The following is a 21,172-nucleotide window of genomic DNA, read 5'->3' on the forward strand; positions in this document are numbered from 1 at the left end:
CTCCCGGGAAAATCGGGAGCGTTGGCAAGTATGGCCACTACATAGTGGATGGTCAGCTGCAGGGTTGGTGCCATAAACTCCAAACTTAGTCATCCAAAATCTGTCATAGCTTTCACCAGGTTACAGGCATTATCTCTCAGGATCACATGCACCTTGTTTTTTGGAATATGCTACATTTGATACAATTTTGTAAATGCATTTGCTAAGGCTATGGCAGTGTGGGAGCCACAAAACGGCGCGTGCAGAGCAACTTTGTGAAGTTGGAATTTAGAATCAATCCGTTGAGCCGTAGATCTCAACATCGACAAAGGAATCGCATCTGAGCTCCGTATATCACTTGTGAAACTTACAGAGAACGATTGAGATGCCTTCTTTAATAACCTCTTAAGGCCGAAGCTGTTTGTTTACATGCTTTTTTTTAATTTCTCTTTGCTATTTGGGCTTATTGGACCCTAATTAGAATAAAAACTAAGAATCATCTTTTGATATGATGTACTTAGTCCATAAGTAAACAAACGTGTACTTCATGTGTAGTGACATGCTATTTTTTTATTTTTACACTTTTTTTTCCCAAATACCATTGTATGTTATACTCTTCTGACACCACCAGATAGCAGTATAAGTGTCCACATAAGCGGCATTTTGGAAATAAGAGCGAAAAAGTGCTGTCCAGGCATGTGGCCACTAAGGCCTTTAGACTAAGGAGACTTTCGATGTGAGAGTACACTGTGGCAGGGCTACTTCTGTGAAATATGTTCATCCATGTAGCTGGGCTCAAAGTGAGAGGGCAGTCGGCGAAACCACTGAGAAGGCTGGTCACCTAATCTGAAGAATTACATAATTTTCTGGGAAATTTGCTTAGCCTTCGAGCTATCATGTTCGTAGAGGCAAATGTTACCCAGCGTGATCTGAATTTGCTTCCCTTTAGCATTAGCTTATTCTTTGTTGCGAGCCTTAAGAAGTCAACGTACACTGACAAATGTCGGCTCCTCAAATGCTGTATCAAATTGTTAGAAGTCTTTAATGAGTCTCTGTCCACGATATATTTTTTTGTGTCAACTTAACGTTGCTTTCACAGATGACAAAAAACTTCCATGAATTACCGCCAAAAGGGCAAAAGCGATATGATAAACATTTTTTACAGCCATCGGCCGATACTGATCGGTGGCCAATTGATCGGCACATCCCTAGTTTGTAGGTTATAAAATACAATTTCACAGTTACTGACCTTGGCCTGACTAGCTCCATTATCAGCTGTGCTAGTCTTGTAAGGGGAGGGCTTTGAGATTTCTTTTATACTATCATCTTGAGGCACAGCAGTCACACTTCCTTCAGGTTTTTTCCCCTAAAGGCAAGCAAGCAGGCAAAGAATCAGGGCAAACATTTCATACAAATACATGCAGTGGAGACTACTTTTGTGATCCACGCTGGACTCAAAATAACAAGTCCCAATAAGTCAACTGTAACAGACACCACTAATTAATTTGGTTGGGAGAAGGCACAGCTATATATTCATTAAGGAAGGGATAATAATCAGAAATATTTAATTGGTGCTTCCGAAGCAAGATTAGTATTATCTGGTTATAAAATCCAAGAATCTTGACCTGTAAAAAGGTGTACATTAGTTAAACCTACAGTCGCGATCAAAAGTTTACATACACTTGTAAAGAACATAATGTCATGGCTGTCTTGAGTTTCCAATAATTTCTACAACTCTTATTTTTTTGTGATAGAGTGATTGGAGCACAGCAATGTTAATATTTGGTCCCTTGGCAAGTTTCACTGCAATAAGGCGCTTTTGGTAGCCATCCACAAGCTTCTACTTGAATTTTTGACCACTCCTCTTGACAAAATTGGTGCAGTTCAGCTAAATTTGTTGGGTTTTCTGACATGGACTTGTTTCTTCAGCATTGTCCACACGTTTAAGTCAGGACTTTGGGAAGGCCATTCTAAAACCTTCATTGTAACCTGATTTAGCCATTCCTTTACCACTTTTGACGTGTGTTTGGGGTCATTGTCCTGTTGGAACACCCAACTGCGCCCAAGACCCAACCTCCGGGCTGATGATTTTAGCTTGTCCTGAAGAATTTGGAGGTAATCCTCCTTTTTCATTGTCCCATTTACTCTCTGTAAAGCACCAGTTGCATTGACAGCAACACAGGCCCAGAGCATAATACTACCACCACCATGCTTGACGGTATGAATTGTGTTTTCGGGATTAAAGGCCTCACCTTTTCTCCTCCAAACATATTGCTGGGTATTGTGACCAAACAGCTAAATTTTTGTTTCATCTGACCACAGAACTTTCCTCCAGAAGGTCTTATCTTTGTCCATGTGATGTAAGGTGAAACAGAAATTGAGCTGTTTGGCCACAATACCCAGCAATATGTTTGGAGGAAAAAAGGTGAGGCCTTTAATCCCAGGAACACCATGCCTAACGTCAAGTATGGTGGTTGTAGTATTATACTCTGGGCCTGTTTTGCTGCCAATGGAACTGGTGCTTTACAGAGAGTAAATGGGACAATGAAAAAGGAGGATTACCTCCAAATTCTTCGGGACAAGCTAAAATCATCAGCCCGGAGGTTGGGTCTTGGGCGCAGTTGGGTGTTCCAACAGAACAATGACCCCAAACACACGTCAAAAGTGGTAAAGGAATGGCTAAATCAGGCTAGAATTAAGGTTTTAGAATGGCCTTCCCAAAGTCCTGACTTAAACGTGTGGACAATGCTGAAGAAACAAGTCCATGTCAGAAAACCTAACAAATTTAGCTGAACTGCACCAATTTTGTCAAGAGTGGTCAAAAATTCAAGCAGAAGCTTGTGGATGGCTACCAAAAGCGCCTTATTGCAGTGAAACTTGCCAAGGGACATGTAAGCAAATATTAACATTGCTGTATGTATACTTTTGACCTAGCAGATTTGCTCACATTTTCAGTAGACCCATAATAAATTCATAAAAGAAGCAAACTTCATGAATGTTTTTTGTGACCAACAAGTATGTGCTCCAATCACTCTATCACCAAAAAATAAGAGTTGTAAAAGTTATTGGAAACTCAAGACAGCCATGACATGATGTTCTTTACAAGTGTATGTACACTTTTGATCGTGACTGTAAAGGGTGCTGTTAACATAACCACAACAAGCCAGAAACTATGTAGAACACAAGCTATACTCCCAATAAACCACAAAAGACTGCCATCTTATTTTAGCCTTGCTATTGTATTACTAGCACTACTGACTATGTTAAATAATTATGATGTGTTAAATAGTGTTACATTTAATCTTTCAAATGTATCATTAAAGACCGATATAATAGCGCACAGACTTGAATGGACTAATTTTAATATGATACGGCGTGCAGAGGATAAGATAATTGGACAAGATAACAGTAAAGAAAGTGTGCCGCCAAACTGGTTAATTGAAAGGCAGTTAAATATTTCCTACCCTTCTACTTCTTGAAATGGATGATTTCTCAGGAGATGAGGAGGATGAGGAAGAAGACCGAGATGACGACGACCCAGAATCCGAGTCAGAAGAGGAGGAGTCAGAGGATGAACGTTTTCTGTTTTTCTTGTTCTCCCTCTTTCCATCTCTTTCCTGCCACTGTGTAGCATCGGCTGGCTTTGAAGGACCTTTGTCCCTTTTACCAGCATCTTTTGCTTTCTCTGTGGCTGATTCCTCCTGCATCACGGAAGCGTCCTTAGCAATGTCCTTTGATACCTGACTTGAGAAACTTTCTTTGGAACTGTTCTTGTTTACATCAGGGACTTCCTCAGACTGGCTGCCTACTGGACGCAGTGGTTTGGCACCAACATTCGGTACAGCAGACGTTTGATGTCCTTCCTTCTGTTGTCCAGGACTGGAGGAGACAGGGGGGGTATCAGAGAAGGTACGGGGACGCTTGAGAACCACGGAAGGGGTAGAAGACGGGGGTCGCATTGGAGAGTCCCTTGAGAACCGGAACTTCCTGAACGATGACTTGGAAGATGACAGTGACGTTGGTGACATTGGAGCATTGGCATCTTCCTGGTCCCCTGCCTCTGTTTTTTGACCTGGTCCTGTGGAAAGGGGAGCAGTGGGAGGGGTAAGACCAAGCTCTCTGCCACATTTAGATGGAGGGACTTCAGTGTCTAACTCTTTGGTTATTTTCTTCTTCAAACTATCCTCTTCACAAACCCTTCCCACTGTTATGGCCTCCTCTGTCCTCACGTTATCAAGACTAGAATCTAGCCCTGAGTTTTTATTTCCCCCGGCCTCAAACGCTAACCTCCTCTGCTCTTCTGCTTTGTCGCTCGCTAACGTCTGAATTCTCACTCGCTCTTTTCTTTCTTGTTCTAGTCGCTCCTGCTCTAAAGATTTCTCCCTCTCCAGTCGCTGACACTCTAAGGCTTTCTCTTTTTCTAGTCGTTCTTGTTCTAAGGCTTTCTCGCGCGCTAAGGCTTCCTCTTTTTCTAGTTGCTCTTGCTTTAAGACTCTCTCCCTCTCTAGTCTCTCCTGCTCTGTCCTCTCCCTCTCTAGTCGCTTTTGCTCTAAGGCTCTCTCCCGTTCTAGTCGTTCAAGCTCTAAGGCTTTCTCTTTTTCTAGTTGCTCTTGCTTTAAGACTCTCTCCCTCTCTAGTCTCTCCTGCTCTAATGTCCTCTCCCTCTCTAGTCGCTCTTGCTCTAAGGCTCTCCCCCGTTCTAGTCGTTCAAGCTCTAAGGCTTTCTCTTTTTCCAGTCGCTCTTTTTCTAAAGCTTTCTCCCTCTCTTTTTCTAGTCGCTTTTGCTGTAAAGCTTTCTCCCTCTCTAGTCGCTCTTGCTCTAAAGCTTTCTCCCTCTCTTTCTCTAGTCGCTCTTGCTCTAAGGCTTTCGCCCTCTCTTTTTCTAGTCGCTTTTGCTCTAAAGCTTTCTCCCTCTCTAATCGCTCTTTCTCTAAGGCTTTTTCTTTTTCTAGTCGCTCAAGTTCTAAGGCTTTCTCTTTTTCTAGTCGCTCTAGCTCTAAGGCTTTCTCCCTCTCTAGTCGCTCTTGCTCTAAGGCTTTCTCCCTCTCTTTTTCTAGTCGCTCTTGCTCTAATGCTTTCTCCCTCTCTTTTTCTAGTCGCTCTTGCTCTAAGGCTTTCTCCCTCTCTAGTCGCTCTTGCTCTAAAGCTTTCTCCCTCTCTTTTTCTAGTCGCTCTTGCTCTAAGGCTTTCGCCCTCTCTTTTTCTAGTCGCTCTTGCTCTAATGCTTTCTCCCTCTCTTTTTCTAGTCGCTCTTGCTCTAAGGCTTTCTCCCTCTCAAGTCGCTCTTGCTCTAAGGCTTTCTCCCTCTCTTTTTCTAGTCGCTCTTTTTCTAATCGCTCTTGCTCTAAAGCTTTCTCCCTCTCTAGTCGCTCTTGCTCTAATGCTTTCACCCTCTCTTTTTCTAATCGCTCTTGCTCTAATGCTTTCTCCCTCTCTTTTTCTAGTCGCTCTTGCTCTAATGCTTTCTGTCTCTCTTTTTCTAGTCGCTCTTGCTCTAAGGCTTTCTCCCTCTCCAGTCGCTCTTGCTCTAAGGCTTTCTCCCTCTCTTTTTCTAGTCGCTCTTGTTCTAATGCTTTCGCCCTCTCTTTTTCTAGTCGCTCTTGTTCTAATGCTTTCGCCCTCTCTTTTTCTAGTCGCTCTTGTTCTAATGCTTTCGCCCTCTCTTTTTCTAGTCGCTCTTGCTCTAATGCTTTCGCCCTCTCTTTTTCTAGTCGCTCTTGCTCTAAAGCTTTCTCCCTCTCTTTTTCTAGTCGCTCTTGCTCTAAGGCTTTCTCTTTTTCTAGTCGCTCTTGCTCTAAGGCTTTCTCTTTTTCTAGTCGCTCTCGCTCTAAGGCTTTCTCTTTTTCTAGTCGCTCTTGCTCTAAGGCTTTCTCTTTTTCTAGACGCTCTTGCTCTAACCGCTCAAGCTCGAGGGCTTTCTCCCTCTCGAGTCTCTCTCTCTCTAACGCTTCCTCCCTCTCGAGTCTCTCTCTCTCCAAGGCTTTTTCCTTTTCTATTCGCTCTTTCTCTAGTCTCTCCCTTTCCAACCGTTCCTGCTCCAATAGTTTCTCTTTCTCAAGCCGCTCCTTTTCTTTCCTTTCCGCTTCCAAAGCTTTTTCTCTTTCTAACCTTTCTTTCTCAAGAGCCTTTTCTCGTTCCACTCGTTCCCGTTCCAAGGCCTTGACTCTTGCCTTCTCCATTTCTCTCTCTTTCTTTTCCTTCTCCTTCTGCTGGAGACGTTCTCGCTCCAAGGCCCTTTGCCTCTCCAGCTCTAGAGCTCTCTCTCTGGCCTCTTCCTGCTCTTTGGCCAAAGCTTCTTCTCTCTCCTGCCTCTCCTTTTCCAATGCAAGTTTTTTCTCCAACAGCAAAGCTTTTTCTTCTTCCTCTTTTTCAAGAGCTCTCTTTCGCTCTTCCTCTTTTGCTTGCTCTTCCTCTTGTGTTCTTAACCTCGCTCTTTCCAACTCAAGAGCCTCTAGTTCAGAATCCCGCTCTTTCACTGCGGAAGCCTTGAGCCCACTCACAGGACTTTGGGCTGAATGGGCTCCGCCAATGCTCTGGTTGAGGATGCCTGGTTCCGTAGAACCAGGCATAGAGTCCGTGTGAGTGTTGGCAGATGTGAGACCTCCAGTGTGCTCTGTGCCAGAAAATGATGTGGCCAATGGTGAAATGCTGTCCTTCCTGCCACCTTCCCCATTTCCACCGTGCCAACTGGCTCCAGAGAAAGCGCCCTCCGATTCCATTTTACGTGCCAGAAGGGTTAACGGACCAGGTTTGCGCTCCACGTGTCCACCTCGGTGTGGTTCTGGACTGCTACTGCGGCTATCGCTGCTTGAGGAGCCAGAGCTGGAGCTGCTGGGCGAGCGCCTCGCTGGGGCTACATCCGGACTCGGCGGGCTCTGTTTGGGGGTGTCGGGTAAGGGGAATGACAACTCTGGAGGTGGGGACGGGGGAGGGGTTGGCTGACGGAGTTGAGGAGACAAAAGGGAGGGGATGTGCTGCTGCTGAGGCTGACAAGATGCTCCACACCTCTCCCGAGTTGAGGGCCCTCTGGCCGGCTGTCTCGGCGTTCTCCTTCGGATGTTGCTGTCCCAGTCTTCGTCGTCACCGTCGTCGTCGCCATCCTCACTGTCGTCATCGTCACTGTCGGCCAAGAAGTCGCTGGCCGCAGCCCTCTTGTCTGGCTGGTGGTCACCGCCGGGGACTGAGCCAGATGCAGGAGAAGGAGACATGTGAGCTTCCTGGTTGCTGTTAGCTCCTCCCTCATTTACTGCGGCAAAAGGGCTGTCTCCGTCAGAAGGGCGTGGTGACTTCTGAAGGTCAGAGGCTTGGGTTGCATCCTGATAAAAAACCCAAAAAGGAAGTAGAGACTTTTATGCTTCGGTATTTGAGTATCTTATTAAATGAAACTTAGTTAGGGATGATATTGTTGGCTGAGCACCAACATAGTAGGAACATTAAGCCTGACCTGGGCTTGAGCAGGGCTTAGGGTGCTGTTATTTACTTCTATGTGGTCCTCTTGCTCTGTTCACAAAAATGTAAATTGGCATTATTATCATACAGGGACTGGAAAATATGTATAATTCTACTTACCGTTAGTTTCAGAGGCTTCACGAGCCTCTCTCTCGAGCCGCTGCCTCAAAAGCTCCTGCTGTTTAGCTAGATACTGCTTGATGAAGCTATTTTGGCTCATTTCCTCACCAATCTAAGAACAGAGGTAATTATGAAAACAGGCTGTGAGTCTTCGGGCAATCACATTTAATTGTATGACCAGCATATTCATACACAGTCACTATCAAAAGTTTACATACACTTGTTAAGAACATAATGTCATGGCTGTCTTGAGTTTCCAATCATTTCTACAACTTCTATTTTTTTGTGATAATACCACCACCATGCTTGACAGTAGGAATGGTGTTCCTGGGATTAAAGGCCTCACCTTTTCTCCTCTAAACATATTGCTGGTTATTGTGGCCAATCAGCTCAATTTTTGTTTCATCTCCCAACAGAACTTTCCTCCAGAAGTTCTTATCTTTGTCCATGTGATGTCAGATGAAACAAAAATGGATCTGTTTGGCCACAATACCCAGCAATATGTTTGGAGGAGAAAAGGTGAGGCCTTTAACCCCAGGAACACCATGCCTAACGTCAAGCATGGTGGTGGTAGTATTATGCTCTGGGCCTGTTTTGCTGCCAATGCAACTGGTGCTTTACAGAGAGTAAATGGGACAATGAAAAAGGAGGATTACCTCCAAATTATTCAGGACAAGCTAAAATAATCAGTCCGAAGGTTGGGTCTTGGGTGCAGTTGGGTGTTCCAACAGGACAATGACCCCAAACATATGTAAAAAGTGGTAAAGGAATGGCTAAATCAGGCTAGAATGAAGGTTTTAGAATGGCCTTCCCAAAGTCCTGACTTAAAGGCCTACTGAAACCCACTACTACCGACCACGCAGTCTGATAGTTTATATATCAATGATGAAATCTTAACATTGCAACACATGCCAATACGGCCGGGTTAACTTATAAAGTGCAATTTTAAATTTCCCGGGGAACTTCCGGTTCAAAACGCCTTTGAGGTTGACGTATGCGCGTGACGTCAATCGTTGAAACGGAAATATTCGGACTCCATTGAATCCAATACAAAATAGCTGTTTTCATCTCATTCTGGATGTATTCTGGACATATGTGTTGGAGAATCTGTTGCAATTTGTTCATTGCATTATGGAGAAATAAGCTGAGCAAGCAAAGAAGAAAGTCGGTGCGAAGCGGAGTATTTTGCGAGGGAAGTCAGCAACACAACACAACACAGTCGGTGTTTCATTGTTTACATTCCCGAAAGATGCAGTCAAGATCGAAGAACTCGGACAACAGAGACTCTTACCTGGAGGACTTTGACTTCGTTAACAGACGCAGACGCGATACCGTGAGTACGCTTCCAAACATTTGATCGCTTGCTATAACTAGCTCGAGCTAGTAGCTAGCATAACAAACACCTAGGTGTTTGTTATGCGGGATTAATTTGTGGCATATTAAATATAAGCCTGGTTGTGTTGTGGCTAATAGAGTATATATATGTCCTGTGTTTATTTACTGTTATAGTCATTCCCAGCTGAATATCAGGTCCCACCCGCGCGCTTCCAAACATTTGATTGCTTGCCCGTACGTGCGTGTCATGTACGTAACTTTGGTTAAATATATAAGCTTTATGAACCTTGGGTTAGGTGAACGGTTCTTTGGGCTGAGTGAGTGTGTGTGTTGTGCAGGTGTTTGAATTGTATTGGCTGGTTATATATACGGGATCCCGTCCATATTACCCGCTCGAGCTATAACTTGCTCGAGCTAGTAGCTAGGAGCTAGCATAACAAACACGCAGGTGTTTTTATGTGGGATTAATTTGTGGCATATTAAATATAAACCTGGTTGTGTTGTGGCTAATAGAGTATATATATGTCTTGTGTTTATTTACTGTTTTAGTCATTCCCAGCTGAATATCAGGTCACCCCCGGCTCTCACAGCATCTTCCCTATCTGAATCGCTTCCACTCCCCACTAGTCCTTCACTTGCACTTTACTCATCCACAAATCTTTCTTCATCCTCGCTCAAATTAATGGGGAAATCGTCGCTTTCTCGGTCCGAATCTCTCTCACTTCATGCGGCCATCATTGTAAACAATAGGGAACTTTGCGTATATGTTCAATTGACTACGTCACGCTACTTCCGGTAGGGGCAAGCCTTTTTTTAGCAGATACCAAAAGTTGCGATCTTTATCGTCGTTGTTCTATACTAAATCCTTTCAGCAAAAATATGGCAATATCGCGAAATGATCAAGTATGACACATAGAATAGATCTGCTATCCCCGTTTAAATAAAAAAAATTCATTTCAGTAGGCCTTTAAACGTGTGGACAATGCTGAAGAAACAAGTCCATGTCAGAAAAAAGAACAAATTTAGCTGAACTGCACCAATTTTGTCAAGAGGAGTGGTCAAAAATTCAAGCAGAAGCTTGTGGATGGCTACCAAAAGCGCCTTATTGCAGTGAAACTTGCCAAGGGACATGTAAGCAAATATTAACATTGCTGTATGTATACTTTTGACCCAGCACATTTGCTCACATTTTCAGTAGACCCATAATAAATTCATAGAAGAACCAAACTTCATAAATGTTTTTTGGTGACCAACAAGTATGTGCTCCAATCACTCTATCACAAAAAAATAAGAGTTGTAGAAATGATTGGAAACTCAAGACAGCCATGACATTACGTTCTTCACAAGTGTATGTAAACTTTTGATCGCGACTGTATTTCCTCTTGAATAAATGTTCACTAGTTCACCAAACGACTACAGAAGCAGCTTCTACCTGAGAGTTTGGTTGCAGTCCAACCTGAGCAGTGGAGGTCTTCTGCAGATTCTCCAGCATGAGAGCCTGTTAATGAAAATAGACATGAGTGATGTATTCTCAGAGGAATGACAAAAGAGAAGAAAGCAATTAAAGTAGTGAATACAAAATGACACCCAAAAAGAGTTCATGGCCAGAAGCAAATGTGTAACTCTGCAAAACACCCAAAGTTCAATAGGACTACCAGACGAGTCAATTTAATTAAATTATATTGAAAATATGCTAATACTAATAACAATAATGAATGTATGTTCACATTTTTTTAGCCTTTTTTTTTTTAAAGAAAATCACCGGTATAGCTCGGTTGGTAGAGCGGCCGTGCCAGCAACTTGAGGGTTGCAGGTTCGATCCCCGCTTCCGCCATACTAGTCACTGCCGTTGTGTCCTTGGGCAAGACACTTTACCCACCTGCTCTCAGTGCCACCCACACTGGTTTAAATGTAACTTAGATATTGGGTTTCACAATGTAAAGCGCTTTGAGTCACTTGAGAAAAAGCGCTATATAAATGTAATTCACTTCACTTCACTTCACTTCATAGCCAATTGTACGATGACCACATGATGACCACGCCCCCACCACCACAGATACCACAGGAATTTTGTCGTTGTTTTAGTCAACATGCTTTTGTTTTCATTTGTTATTGTCCTAATTTCATTAAGGAAAAATAAGCTGTTGACGATAACAAATTAACATTTTTAGTCATCAAAATGTACACTGCTTTTACTGACCAGTTCCTCCAATTTCTTCCGCGATTAAAGACTGAGTGTGTGAGCGGTGGCCCCCTTTGCAGTGATCAGAGACACTTCCGCGTCAATCACTTGTCTATTTGGTTATGTTATGCTTTAAGTTTATTTCCCACGTGCTTTACTTTATCCATCCATCCATCTTCTTCCGCTTATCCGAGGTCGGGTCGCGGGGGCAGCAGCCTAAGCAGGGAAGCCCAGACTTCCCTCTCCCCAGCCACTTCGTCCAGCTCTTCCCGGGGAATCCCGAGGCGTTCCCAGGCCAGCCGGGAGACATAGTCTTCCCAACGTGTCCTGGGTCTTCCCCGTGGCCTCCTACCGGTCGGACGTGCCCTAAACACCTCCCTAGGGAGGCGTTCGGGTGGCATCCTGGCCAGATGCCTGAACCACCTCATCTGGCTACTCTCGATGCTTTACTTTACAAATGTGCAATACATTTCCTCTAGTTTAATTACTTTGGATGGATTTATTTTTAGGGAAAAATACAAAATAAAGGGTTTAAATCTGTATTCGCACGTGTGCGCCCCTTTTTTTTAAAAAAATACTCGCACAACCTATTTTTAGTCGCAAATGACTCGCATTGTACAGTCCCGTTCTATACTCTGAGCAAAACGAGAAAAAAGTGTTTTACGGTGCGGTGCGTTCAAGGACCGCTAAACAAAATGTGCAAAAAATGTACACTAGTTTGATCAACTTTGGATGGATTTATTTTTAGAGAAAAATGCAAAATAAAGGGTTTCAATCTGTATTCGCACGTGCGCGCACTTTAAAAAAATAAAAAATACTCACACAACTTATTTTTAGTCGCAAATTACTCGCATTGTACAGTCCCGTTCTATACTCTGAGCAAAACGAGACAAAAGGTGTTTTACGGTGCGTTCAAGGACCGCTAAACTGAGTAGGACGCCAATAATAATAATGTATTTTATTTGTTAGGCACTTTTCATTTAAATACATCCTAAAGTGCTCCAGTGCATTTAAAACAGTAAAAGCTTAGCCATTAAAACAGATAAAATACTAAGACTAAAATACCATCAGTATCAGTATCGATAAGAAGCACAAAACATGCAAAATAGTGGCTTTTCTAACACAATTAAATTGAGTTATTTATAAAAAAATAACTTGTCAAAAAAATGTTGGTGTGTGTGTAGAAGTACTTTGAGTACATCAGTGTTTCCCATAAACTGCCAAGATACCTGTGGCGGTGGGGGCGTGGCTGTGGGCGTGGTCACCATGACATCATCGAGAAATTTGCATAATTCACTACAATGATATGATTTTCTCTAAAAAGGCTCAAAAAATGTATACTTACTAATTAATAATAACAGTTTTGTTTTAAACGTCCATTCATCCATTTTACAATATAATTACAACACTTTATGTACATATTTATATACAGATATACAGATTTAAACAATAAGTTATTCACTGAAATATATTTATTAATTGTGGTTCTTACAAAAAATATATCTTATAAAAATATAAAAGCTAAAATGTCTCTTAAAGCTCTGCCCCTTTAATTAGTGCATACTAAATAATTTAACTTTAGCCTACTACTACAACCATATTATTTACCAGCAACATAAAGTGAAACAGAGGCAGAGGTGTCCTGCCACAGTCAGTAACAAATAAACAGAAAACAGTAGTGGTGGTTGATAGACACAGAGCTTCATCAAACATCTGATCCACTGAACAAAGAGCTCCAAAAATCTTGATCTACATTTCTCTTTTGTAAAGTAAATCTGAACAGCCGATATGGGCATCTACATCAACTATATGATTTGCCTGAGAAGCTGGACAGGACAAAATTTAAAAAAAAAATGTTTAAATCTATTTGTGGCGGCCTTAATTCTTTCGTGGCGGGCCGCCACAAATAAATGAATGTGTGGGAAACACTGTACATTCTACAATACTACGATAATAATAACCCTGATCATTTTGGTCACAGTAGCTGTGATATGAAATGTTTATATCGCTACATGCCTGAAACTTAGTTAATAATAATAACAATTGTCTACAATTCAAGTAAAAGAAAAAAGTACAAAAAGAGTTTTGAGCTTCTTTCACTTTAGTGGGAGAAATATGATTGTCTTTATGACAAGTTTTATGACATGATGGGTTACATCTGCAGACTATTGAGAAAAAGTATGCTCATAAAGTATTCACAGCGCTTCACTTTTTCCACGTTTTATGTAACAGTCTTATTCCAAAATGGAATACATTGTTTTTTTTCCTCAAAATTCTACAGACAATACCCTATAATGACAATGTGATTTTTTTTTTAATTTTGCAAATGTATTAAAAAAAAAAAAAAGACATCTGCGTAAGTATTTAGCTGATGCACCCTTGGCAGCAAATACAGCTTTTTGAATACGATGCCACAAACTTGGGCACACCTATCTTTGGGGCTGTTTCGCCCATTCCTCTGTAATTGCTGCCAAAAACTCATCAACTAAATATTGAGCAAAGGCTGTGAATGTGATTTTTAATTTTTTTTTATTTTTAATAAATTTGCAAAAATGAATAAAACACTTTTTAACCACGTGATTATAGTGGGTATTGTGTGTAAAAATTTGAGGACAAAAATGAATTTGTTCCATTTTGGAATTAGGATGTAACATAACAAAATGTGGAAAAAAGTAAAGCGGTGTGGATACTTTTCAGATGCACTGTATGTAGGGGTGTAACGGTACGTGTATTTGTATTGAACCATTTCGGTACGGGGGTTCCGGTTCGGTTCGGAGGTGTACCAAATGAGTTTCCACACGGACATAGTAAGTAGCGTAACGTACGTTGTGTAAACAAAGCACACCGAGGCACAACACACGGCATGCTAGCAGCTAACGGGCTAGGATAAACTGACCATACGTCCTCTTTTCACCGGACATGTCCTCTTTTGCGGAGCTGTCAGGGCGGAGTTTCTTAAATGCCTCAAATGTCTGGCATTTTGAGTTAGGGTTGCGTGTATTTTCAATGTACATTCAGGGCTAAGAAGGGGTTAAAAACAAAACAAATTGTGCGCACAGCAGCATTGGTGAGAGAGGGGCAGAGACAGAGAGAGCGAGAGAGTTATGATAAACGCGCATGCGTCGCCAGGCTCTGCTTTTTATCCATAGATTTATCACATTTAATTTATTATCTATAGCGGGGGTGTCAAAAGTGTGCCCCGGAGGCCATTTGCGGCCCACAGCTAATGTTTTAAAGGCCCACGGCACATTCTAAAAATACTATTAAAATAAACAAAAACATAACAAAAGTGAAATAAAAAAGCTTAAAGGTTAAATGTAATTCAGAAAAAGTTGCAATGTTGACTAATAAAACAAAGCTGTTTTTTTTTCTTTCAAACTGTCATTGCTCAAAACATAATATTGAATCAAAATCAATGTTATTATGAATTACTGAACTATCAAAGGTTCCCATTACTTCACATTAAATATTCCACTAAGAAAAATATTTTTGGTGGAAGTTTTTGCAAATTTGGTAAATAAACAACCCCAAAATATATATTTTGTTGTTTTCTTACTGTACCGAAAATGAACCGAACCGTGACCTCTAAACCGAGGTATGTACTGAACCGAAATGTTTGTGTACCGTTACACCCCTAACTGTATGTGAAGTGAAGTCAATTATATTTATATAGCGCTTTTCTCTAGCGACTCAAAGCGCTTCACATAGTGAAACCCAATATCTAAGTTACATTTAAACCAGTGTGGGTGGCACTGGGAGCAGGTGGGTAAAGTGTCTTGCCCAAGGACATAACGGCAGTGACTAGGATGGCAGAAGCGGGGATCAAACGTGGAACCCTCAAGTTCCTGGCACGACCACTCTACCAACCGACCTATATCGCCCCAATATGTAACTCTCTGAAAAGCCGCATTGATCAACAGCAATACGCCGTCTGTTAAAAACATATTTCTTGCTATTGTCGTAGCTGACCCTGAGATTTGCTTCATTTGGTCAAACTATCCCTTTTTTTTTTTTACCTTCAATTAGGCCTCAGCAGCACTTCTTCACAACTTTTCCACTATTGATTCTTTTTTTTTTTTTTTTCCCCCAAAAACCATAAATTTTTTTTAGTAAACACTTCACCGGCTTACAAGAGAATTGATCGTTTTTTAATAGGTGAATAAACGTACGGTCGTTTTCTTTGTAAAAGTCTCTCAGCTGTCTGTCTGGAAAGGAAGACCATGGTAAGGGTCTTTGAAACAAGAAGACAAGAAGGAGTCTAAAAAAAAACAGGTGATTTCTTAAAAACACAAGCGATAGAAAATGGATGGATGGATAAGCACATGAGTAAACAATCCTTCACATGCACATGTTCATACATTGGGGAGACATCTTCACCTGTTGGTCAGTATTAGGGCTGGGCCATATATGGAATATACTCGATATATCGCGGGTTTGTCTCTGTGCGATATAGAAAATGACTATATCGTGATATTGGAGTATACGTTCTCACGCAGTTGCTTTTAGCTGCGGGCATTACACTACAGGCTTTTCTCACTCTTTCTTGTCTCTCTTTCTCACAGAGACAAAAAAACAAGCGCACCTTCTTACATACGTCACATACTGTCGCGCGTGCAACGTCATCGCTCTCGCCGAGCAGAGAGGTAGCGACATAGGTAACTTTAGCTGTGATGCTAGCGGTAATACGAGAGAGAGAAGGTGCGAATCTGGTAACAAATGAAGGAAGAAGAATTAATTCCCAAGAAAAACAGCAGGGGGTCCATCGTCTGGCGGTGGTTTGGCTTCAAGCGGGAAGATGTTGAACAGTAATATGTCAAGTATGCGGCAAAAGCGTTGCTACAAAAAGTAGCAGCACTGCTAATTTGTAGCATCATTTGAAAAGTCACCCGCTAGAGAATGAGGAGTGCTTGAAACTCTGCATGTCAACATCTCCGTTCGGTGCCACACCAACAAAATGCCCAAGCAACCATTTCCACATCAACAGCGTATGAAAAAACTAGTCAACAACAGAAGGAGATAACGTCCACAGGAACCTACCACATAGTAAAGGACATACACTATTTGACTTCCTATTATGCAGCTCAATTTTATATGACACTTATTGACATAAATTGTGTGACAGCATGCACAAAAGTGCACTTTATTTGTTTTAAACTATTGTAGTGGCATTCTGTTTTTGTACACTTTAATTTAGTGTTGTTTTGATATGTCATTTTAGTGACATCATGCACAAAAGTGCACTCATAGCTTGTTTTAAAATGTCTCTGACAATCTTGCACTTTCTGTATTGGAAATGACATGAATGTTTGTGCCACTGCTTAATAACTGTTTAATAAATACACTTTTGGTAAATTGACTCAGTTGTGGTTTCCCTCTCTGCGTGAAAGTTTAAAATGAGCATATATTAATGCAGTATGAAGAAGAATGTTTTAATGTAGACACATAGAATCATCATACTGCTGTGATTATATGCATCAACTGTTCATTCAAGCATAAGGCAAAATATGGAGGTATATATTGTGACATGGCCTAAAAACATTGCGATATTAAAAAAAGGCCATATCGCCCAGCCCTACAATTTACTAATATGATCCCCTTCAAGAAACTCTTCAAACTTAGTGTTTACAAAGTACAAAGAAGAAGAACCATGATAAACATTCTGAATTGATCTCATCCATCAATTCATTTTCTAGATAATCTTACTCATCTCACCATATGAAATATAACTTAATTCCCAATTATTTTTAATTTAGATATTCACTTTTATTGTTATTACTTGTGGAGAATATTGTGAATTAGTGTTGTCCCGATACCAATATTTTGGTACCGGTACCAAAATTATTTCGATACTTTTCGGTACTTTTCTAAGTAGGGGACCACAAAAAATGGCATTATTGGCTGGTTTATTATTGCAAGTTTGTCCTTAAATAAAATAGTGAACATACTAGACAACTTGTCTTTTAGTAGTAAGTAAGTAAACAAAGGCTCCTAATTAGTCTGCTGACATATGCAGTAACATATTGTGTCATTTATCTACCTATTATTTTGTCAACATTATTAAGGACAAGTGGTAGAAAATGAATTGTTAATCGACTTGTTCATCTACTGTTAAAATCTGCTTACTTTCTCTTTTAACATGTTCTATCTACACTTCTGTTAACATGTAATAATCACTTATTCTTATCTTGTTTCTATACTTTACATTAGTTTTGGATGATACCACAAATTTGGATATCAATCCGATACCAAGTAGTTACAGGATCATACAATGGTCATATTCAAAGTCCTAATGTGTCCAGGGACGTATTTCCTGACTTTATAAACATAATATGAATGTGTTTTAAACGAGAGAAGACGTGATGCCAAAAAATATTGACGTAATAATAGTATCAACTACATACGCTATTGTACTTGGTATCATCACAGTGGATGTCGGGTGTCTATCCACCAATGGCGTTTGTTTACATTTTGACGCCGGTGAGCTATGGTGTGTAGTGAAGCATGTTTAGCTATTCCTCGTCCTGCAGTGATAATGATACTTGTAAGAAACTCACTTTATTTGTCGCCATGGAGGCGAGGATTAGTGATTTAGAAGTAGCTAAAACACTGCAGATGGACATTAGCCGCTAGCTAACTCGCCATGTTTTAAAGCACCTCTTCCTGAGGGCGTTTCAGTGTTATATCTTCACCTTTATCTTTACTTTTTAGACCAAAATGCGTCCGTTCTTCTTTTCTGTCTACACACTGTGTCTGCTTGTAAGTACTCTGTGTGTGCGCGCTGCCGAACATGCTCCTCTGCTCGTAAAACCAGCAATGACACGATGTGACGACGAAACGGGCACGGGAGGTGGGGGTGCAAGACCGGTACTTTTCAGGGGAGGTATCGTACCGAACATGATTCATTAGTATCGCGGTACTATACTAATACCGCTTCAGTGGCCTAGTGGTTAGAGCAGACCTGGGCAAATTAAGGCCCGGGGGCCACATGCGGCCCGTTGAGCTTTTCAATCTGGCCCGCCGGGCATTCCCAAATCATTTTTTTAGATCTTTACGATGGAAAGTGTAGCTGCCATTATGATGTGCAGTGATGTTTTCTAATGACCGTAAGTCTTGAACTATACAAAGTATTTCAATGGTTGGAATCTGCGCTTATGGATGATATACCAGTTACTATGGTAATCTAATTAGTTACTATGGTCTTCTAATTGGTTACTATGGTCATCTACGTCACAGCAGCTCAGAAGAGGCACCAAGCAGTGTGGGCGGGAAGCTTTTCCACAGACGCGGAAGGAGATTTTCACAACAAAGTTCTAAAGCTTAGTGATATATAGAATAGAAAGTACTTTATTGATCCCTGGGGGAAATTCAGCAAATGTGAGATGTATCAGATTGTAGGTGGGTTTATTTTGGACCCTTCGCGTTCATATTTCACTGTTTGTTGCATTTTTGTTGCGTTTCACTTGATTGTAAAATATGTCGATCGAAACGGGGTGTGACATTCATATTTTGTCAATATTCAGTGTTTTATCGTTCATAGAAAAATGTAAAATTCCATTTCGTTTTTTAGGGCGGTCTGTCATAACCTTTTTAGCATTCAATCAGACATTATTGTGAGGTTTTATGTTAGTGTTTCTAAAAGTAGATATACAGGCCCCCAGACACATTTTTTCTCTCTAAATGTGGCCCCTGAGTCAAAATAATTGCCCAGGCCTGAGAACGGTAGGTTGTGAGTTCAAAACCCCGGCCGAGTCATACCAAAGACTATAAAAATGGGAGCCATTACCTCCCTGCTTGGCACTCAGCATCAAGGGTTGGAATTGGGGGTTAAATCACCAAAAATAATTCCCTGGCGCGGCCACGCGCTGCCGCTCACTGCTCCCCTCACCTCCCAGGGGGGTGAACAAGGATGATGGGTGAAATGCAGAGAATAATTTCGCCACAATGACAATCATTTGTATTTTAACTTTAAAACATAAATGGGTAACAGCATGTGTTGTTTATATATTCAGATGTCAACAACATGCTAGAATCGCTTATGAAAAATAAAAACGAGTCTGAAAATAACCTTTGCTTGATGTCCGGTCCAAAAGTAAACAAAACAGCTCTTCATTGACCTACGGTAGCTCAAAGGCCTCAAACACATTTTGGCAATTTACAGTCCTTAAGACGTCAGAACATGGCCAAAGGGTGCATTAAAAAAAAAAAATTATGTGTTGAAATAGCGTAGTAAAAAATATTCACATTAGCTAAAAAGGCCTTTTTAATGCTTAGATGTGGTAAACAGCAGCTAAGCTAAACGTTAGCCACATAGCTAGCAGGCTAACATCAGCAATATACGTTTGCAAAAGAGCACTTAAGTAGACTAAACTCTTACTAGCTGGGATTTTTATGCGATTTTAACACAATTAGTGAGCAACGTGGCGGACAAAAAGGTGAAAATACAACGGCAAATTGCTGCGACTACGCGGTGACGCTACTCGGATGTTGGCCTCCAGAAAGCATCAGCCCGTCTCGGCTCCTGGCCGCGCCACAAACTCACCCCCTTAAGCCGTTTGACGAGGGCGTTCTTGTGGCCACTTTTCGACAGGCCTCTCTCCTCCAGGGCGGCTTTCAGGTCGGCCACGCGAAGGGACTGGAGCGGCTTCCCGTCCAGGGTAACGTCTTCGAGGTCCGCCATTTTCCCTTCCTCTGGACCGCTTCCAGCGAGAGCGCGTCAAGCCACGCCCTCCGGTATATTTGTCATCGGTGACCACTTCCGGCAACGAATATTTTTTAAAAAGCGCCATTTTTGGTTTCAATTTTACATTACTCGATTATTTCATTTTGACGTGTATATGTTTTTTTAATAGGATGTATTTTCTTTTTAAATCAAACTTGGTTAGGACTGTCACTGCCCGCTCTGTCTGCGCATGCGTCACAATTCAGCAACTTCCGCTCCCAGATTGACGTCAGTTTTTCGAAAATATAGGCTTTTTTAAAAAAAATAATTAAATAACAGTTTTTAAAAATAACCTACCGCTAACTTCAAATAAGCGACAGCCAATGAAAAAAAATATATATATTTTCATCCGTCCACATAGTTCACTATTCAAACTTGAAACTGCCATTTTTATTGACTTCCGGTGACATATGACATGACATGACGGTGTACATTTTTCTACAAAGATGTCGATTTATGAAAGTAAGGCCTACATTTTCTAATTGGCTTAATGGTTTACAATTATCAATCAAATCTTGGAGAATTTTTAAGAGTACAAAAGCCCTTAAATTTATATATTTGTTAAAAACATTTAAACTGATTTAGGTAGCCCTTTTTTTCATATTTTTTATTATTGTTGTTTATTAATATTAGTACTATCTGTATTTGCTTTTGTTTTCTTTCCTTGATGTTGAAAGTGCCTTGACTTTTGTGTGTCTTATAAATGTATGTTTGTTGTTCAATAAAAAATAAAAATAAAAATTAAGGTTTTTCGAAAATATAGGCTTTTAAAAAAAAAATGTCAAAAACAGTTTTCAAAAATACCTACCGATAACTTGAAATAAGCGACAGCCACTTTTTAAAAAATTAAATAACTTTTATCCTTCCACATGGTTCACTATTCAAACTTGAAACTGCCATTTTTTTTAACTTCCAGTGACATATTTGGTGTGTACATTTTTCTACATAAATGTCGATTTATGAAAGTAAGGCCTACATCTTCTAATTGGCTTAATGGATTACAATTATCAATCAAATCTTGGAGAATGATTAAGAGTACAAAAGCCCTTAAATTGATATATTTGTTAAAAACTTTTAAAGTTGTTTTTTTTCATATTTTTTATTATTATTATTTATTAATATTAGTACTCTCTGTATTTGCTTTTGTTTTATTTCCTTGATGTTGAAAGTGCCTTGACTTATGCCTGTATATATATTTTTTGTTTTATTATTGTTTACTTTATTTCTGATCATTATTATTATTTTGTTTGTTTTTCTTTATTTAATTGATGTATCTGTAAAGACTATCGTTTTGTTTTCTCGCTGTTTCCTTCTTTGGGGGAAAAATATTTTGACATTCTGGGCAAACAACAGATATATGATGTATGTAAATATGATGTCATGGATAG

General features: G+C 40.6%; 1 protein-coding gene across 6 annotated transcripts in view; it reads right to left on the reverse strand.

Annotated features, from left to right (window-relative positions):
* acin1a (apoptotic chromatin condensation inducer 1a) overlaps nt 1-19,779 on the reverse strand; it is a 38,891-nt gene extending 19,112 nt beyond the window's left edge. For 2 of the 6 annotated variants that reach the window (XM_062070345.1, XM_062070344.1), the window contains exons 1-6: nt 19,605-19,779; nt 10,316-10,381; nt 7,549-7,660; nt 7,424-7,479; nt 3,444-7,295; nt 1,229-1,345 (exon numbers count right to left, since the gene is read on the reverse strand). In XM_062070345.1, coding sequence (XP_061926329.1) covers nt 1,229-1,345; nt 3,444-7,295; nt 7,424-7,479; nt 7,549-7,660; nt 10,316-10,381; nt 19,605-19,742 — 4,341 coding nt within the window. In that variant the 5' untranslated portion in view covers nt 19,743-19,779. The remainder of the gene's footprint in view (nt 1-1,228; nt 1,346-3,443; nt 7,296-7,423; nt 7,480-7,548; nt 7,661-10,315; nt 10,382-19,604) is intronic. The other 4 variants (XM_062070349.1, XM_062070348.1, XM_062070347.1 and 1 more) reach the window with 4 other exon arrangements.
* Between the last annotated feature and the right edge of the window lie 1,393 nt (nt 19,780-21,172).

The sequence above is a fragment of the Entelurus aequoreus genome, linkage group LG14, assembly GCF_033978785.1.
Source record: "Entelurus aequoreus isolate RoL-2023_Sb linkage group LG14, RoL_Eaeq_v1.1, whole genome shotgun sequence".
NCBI classification, from domain to species: Eukaryota; Metazoa; Chordata; class Actinopteri; order Syngnathiformes; family Syngnathidae; genus Entelurus; species Entelurus aequoreus.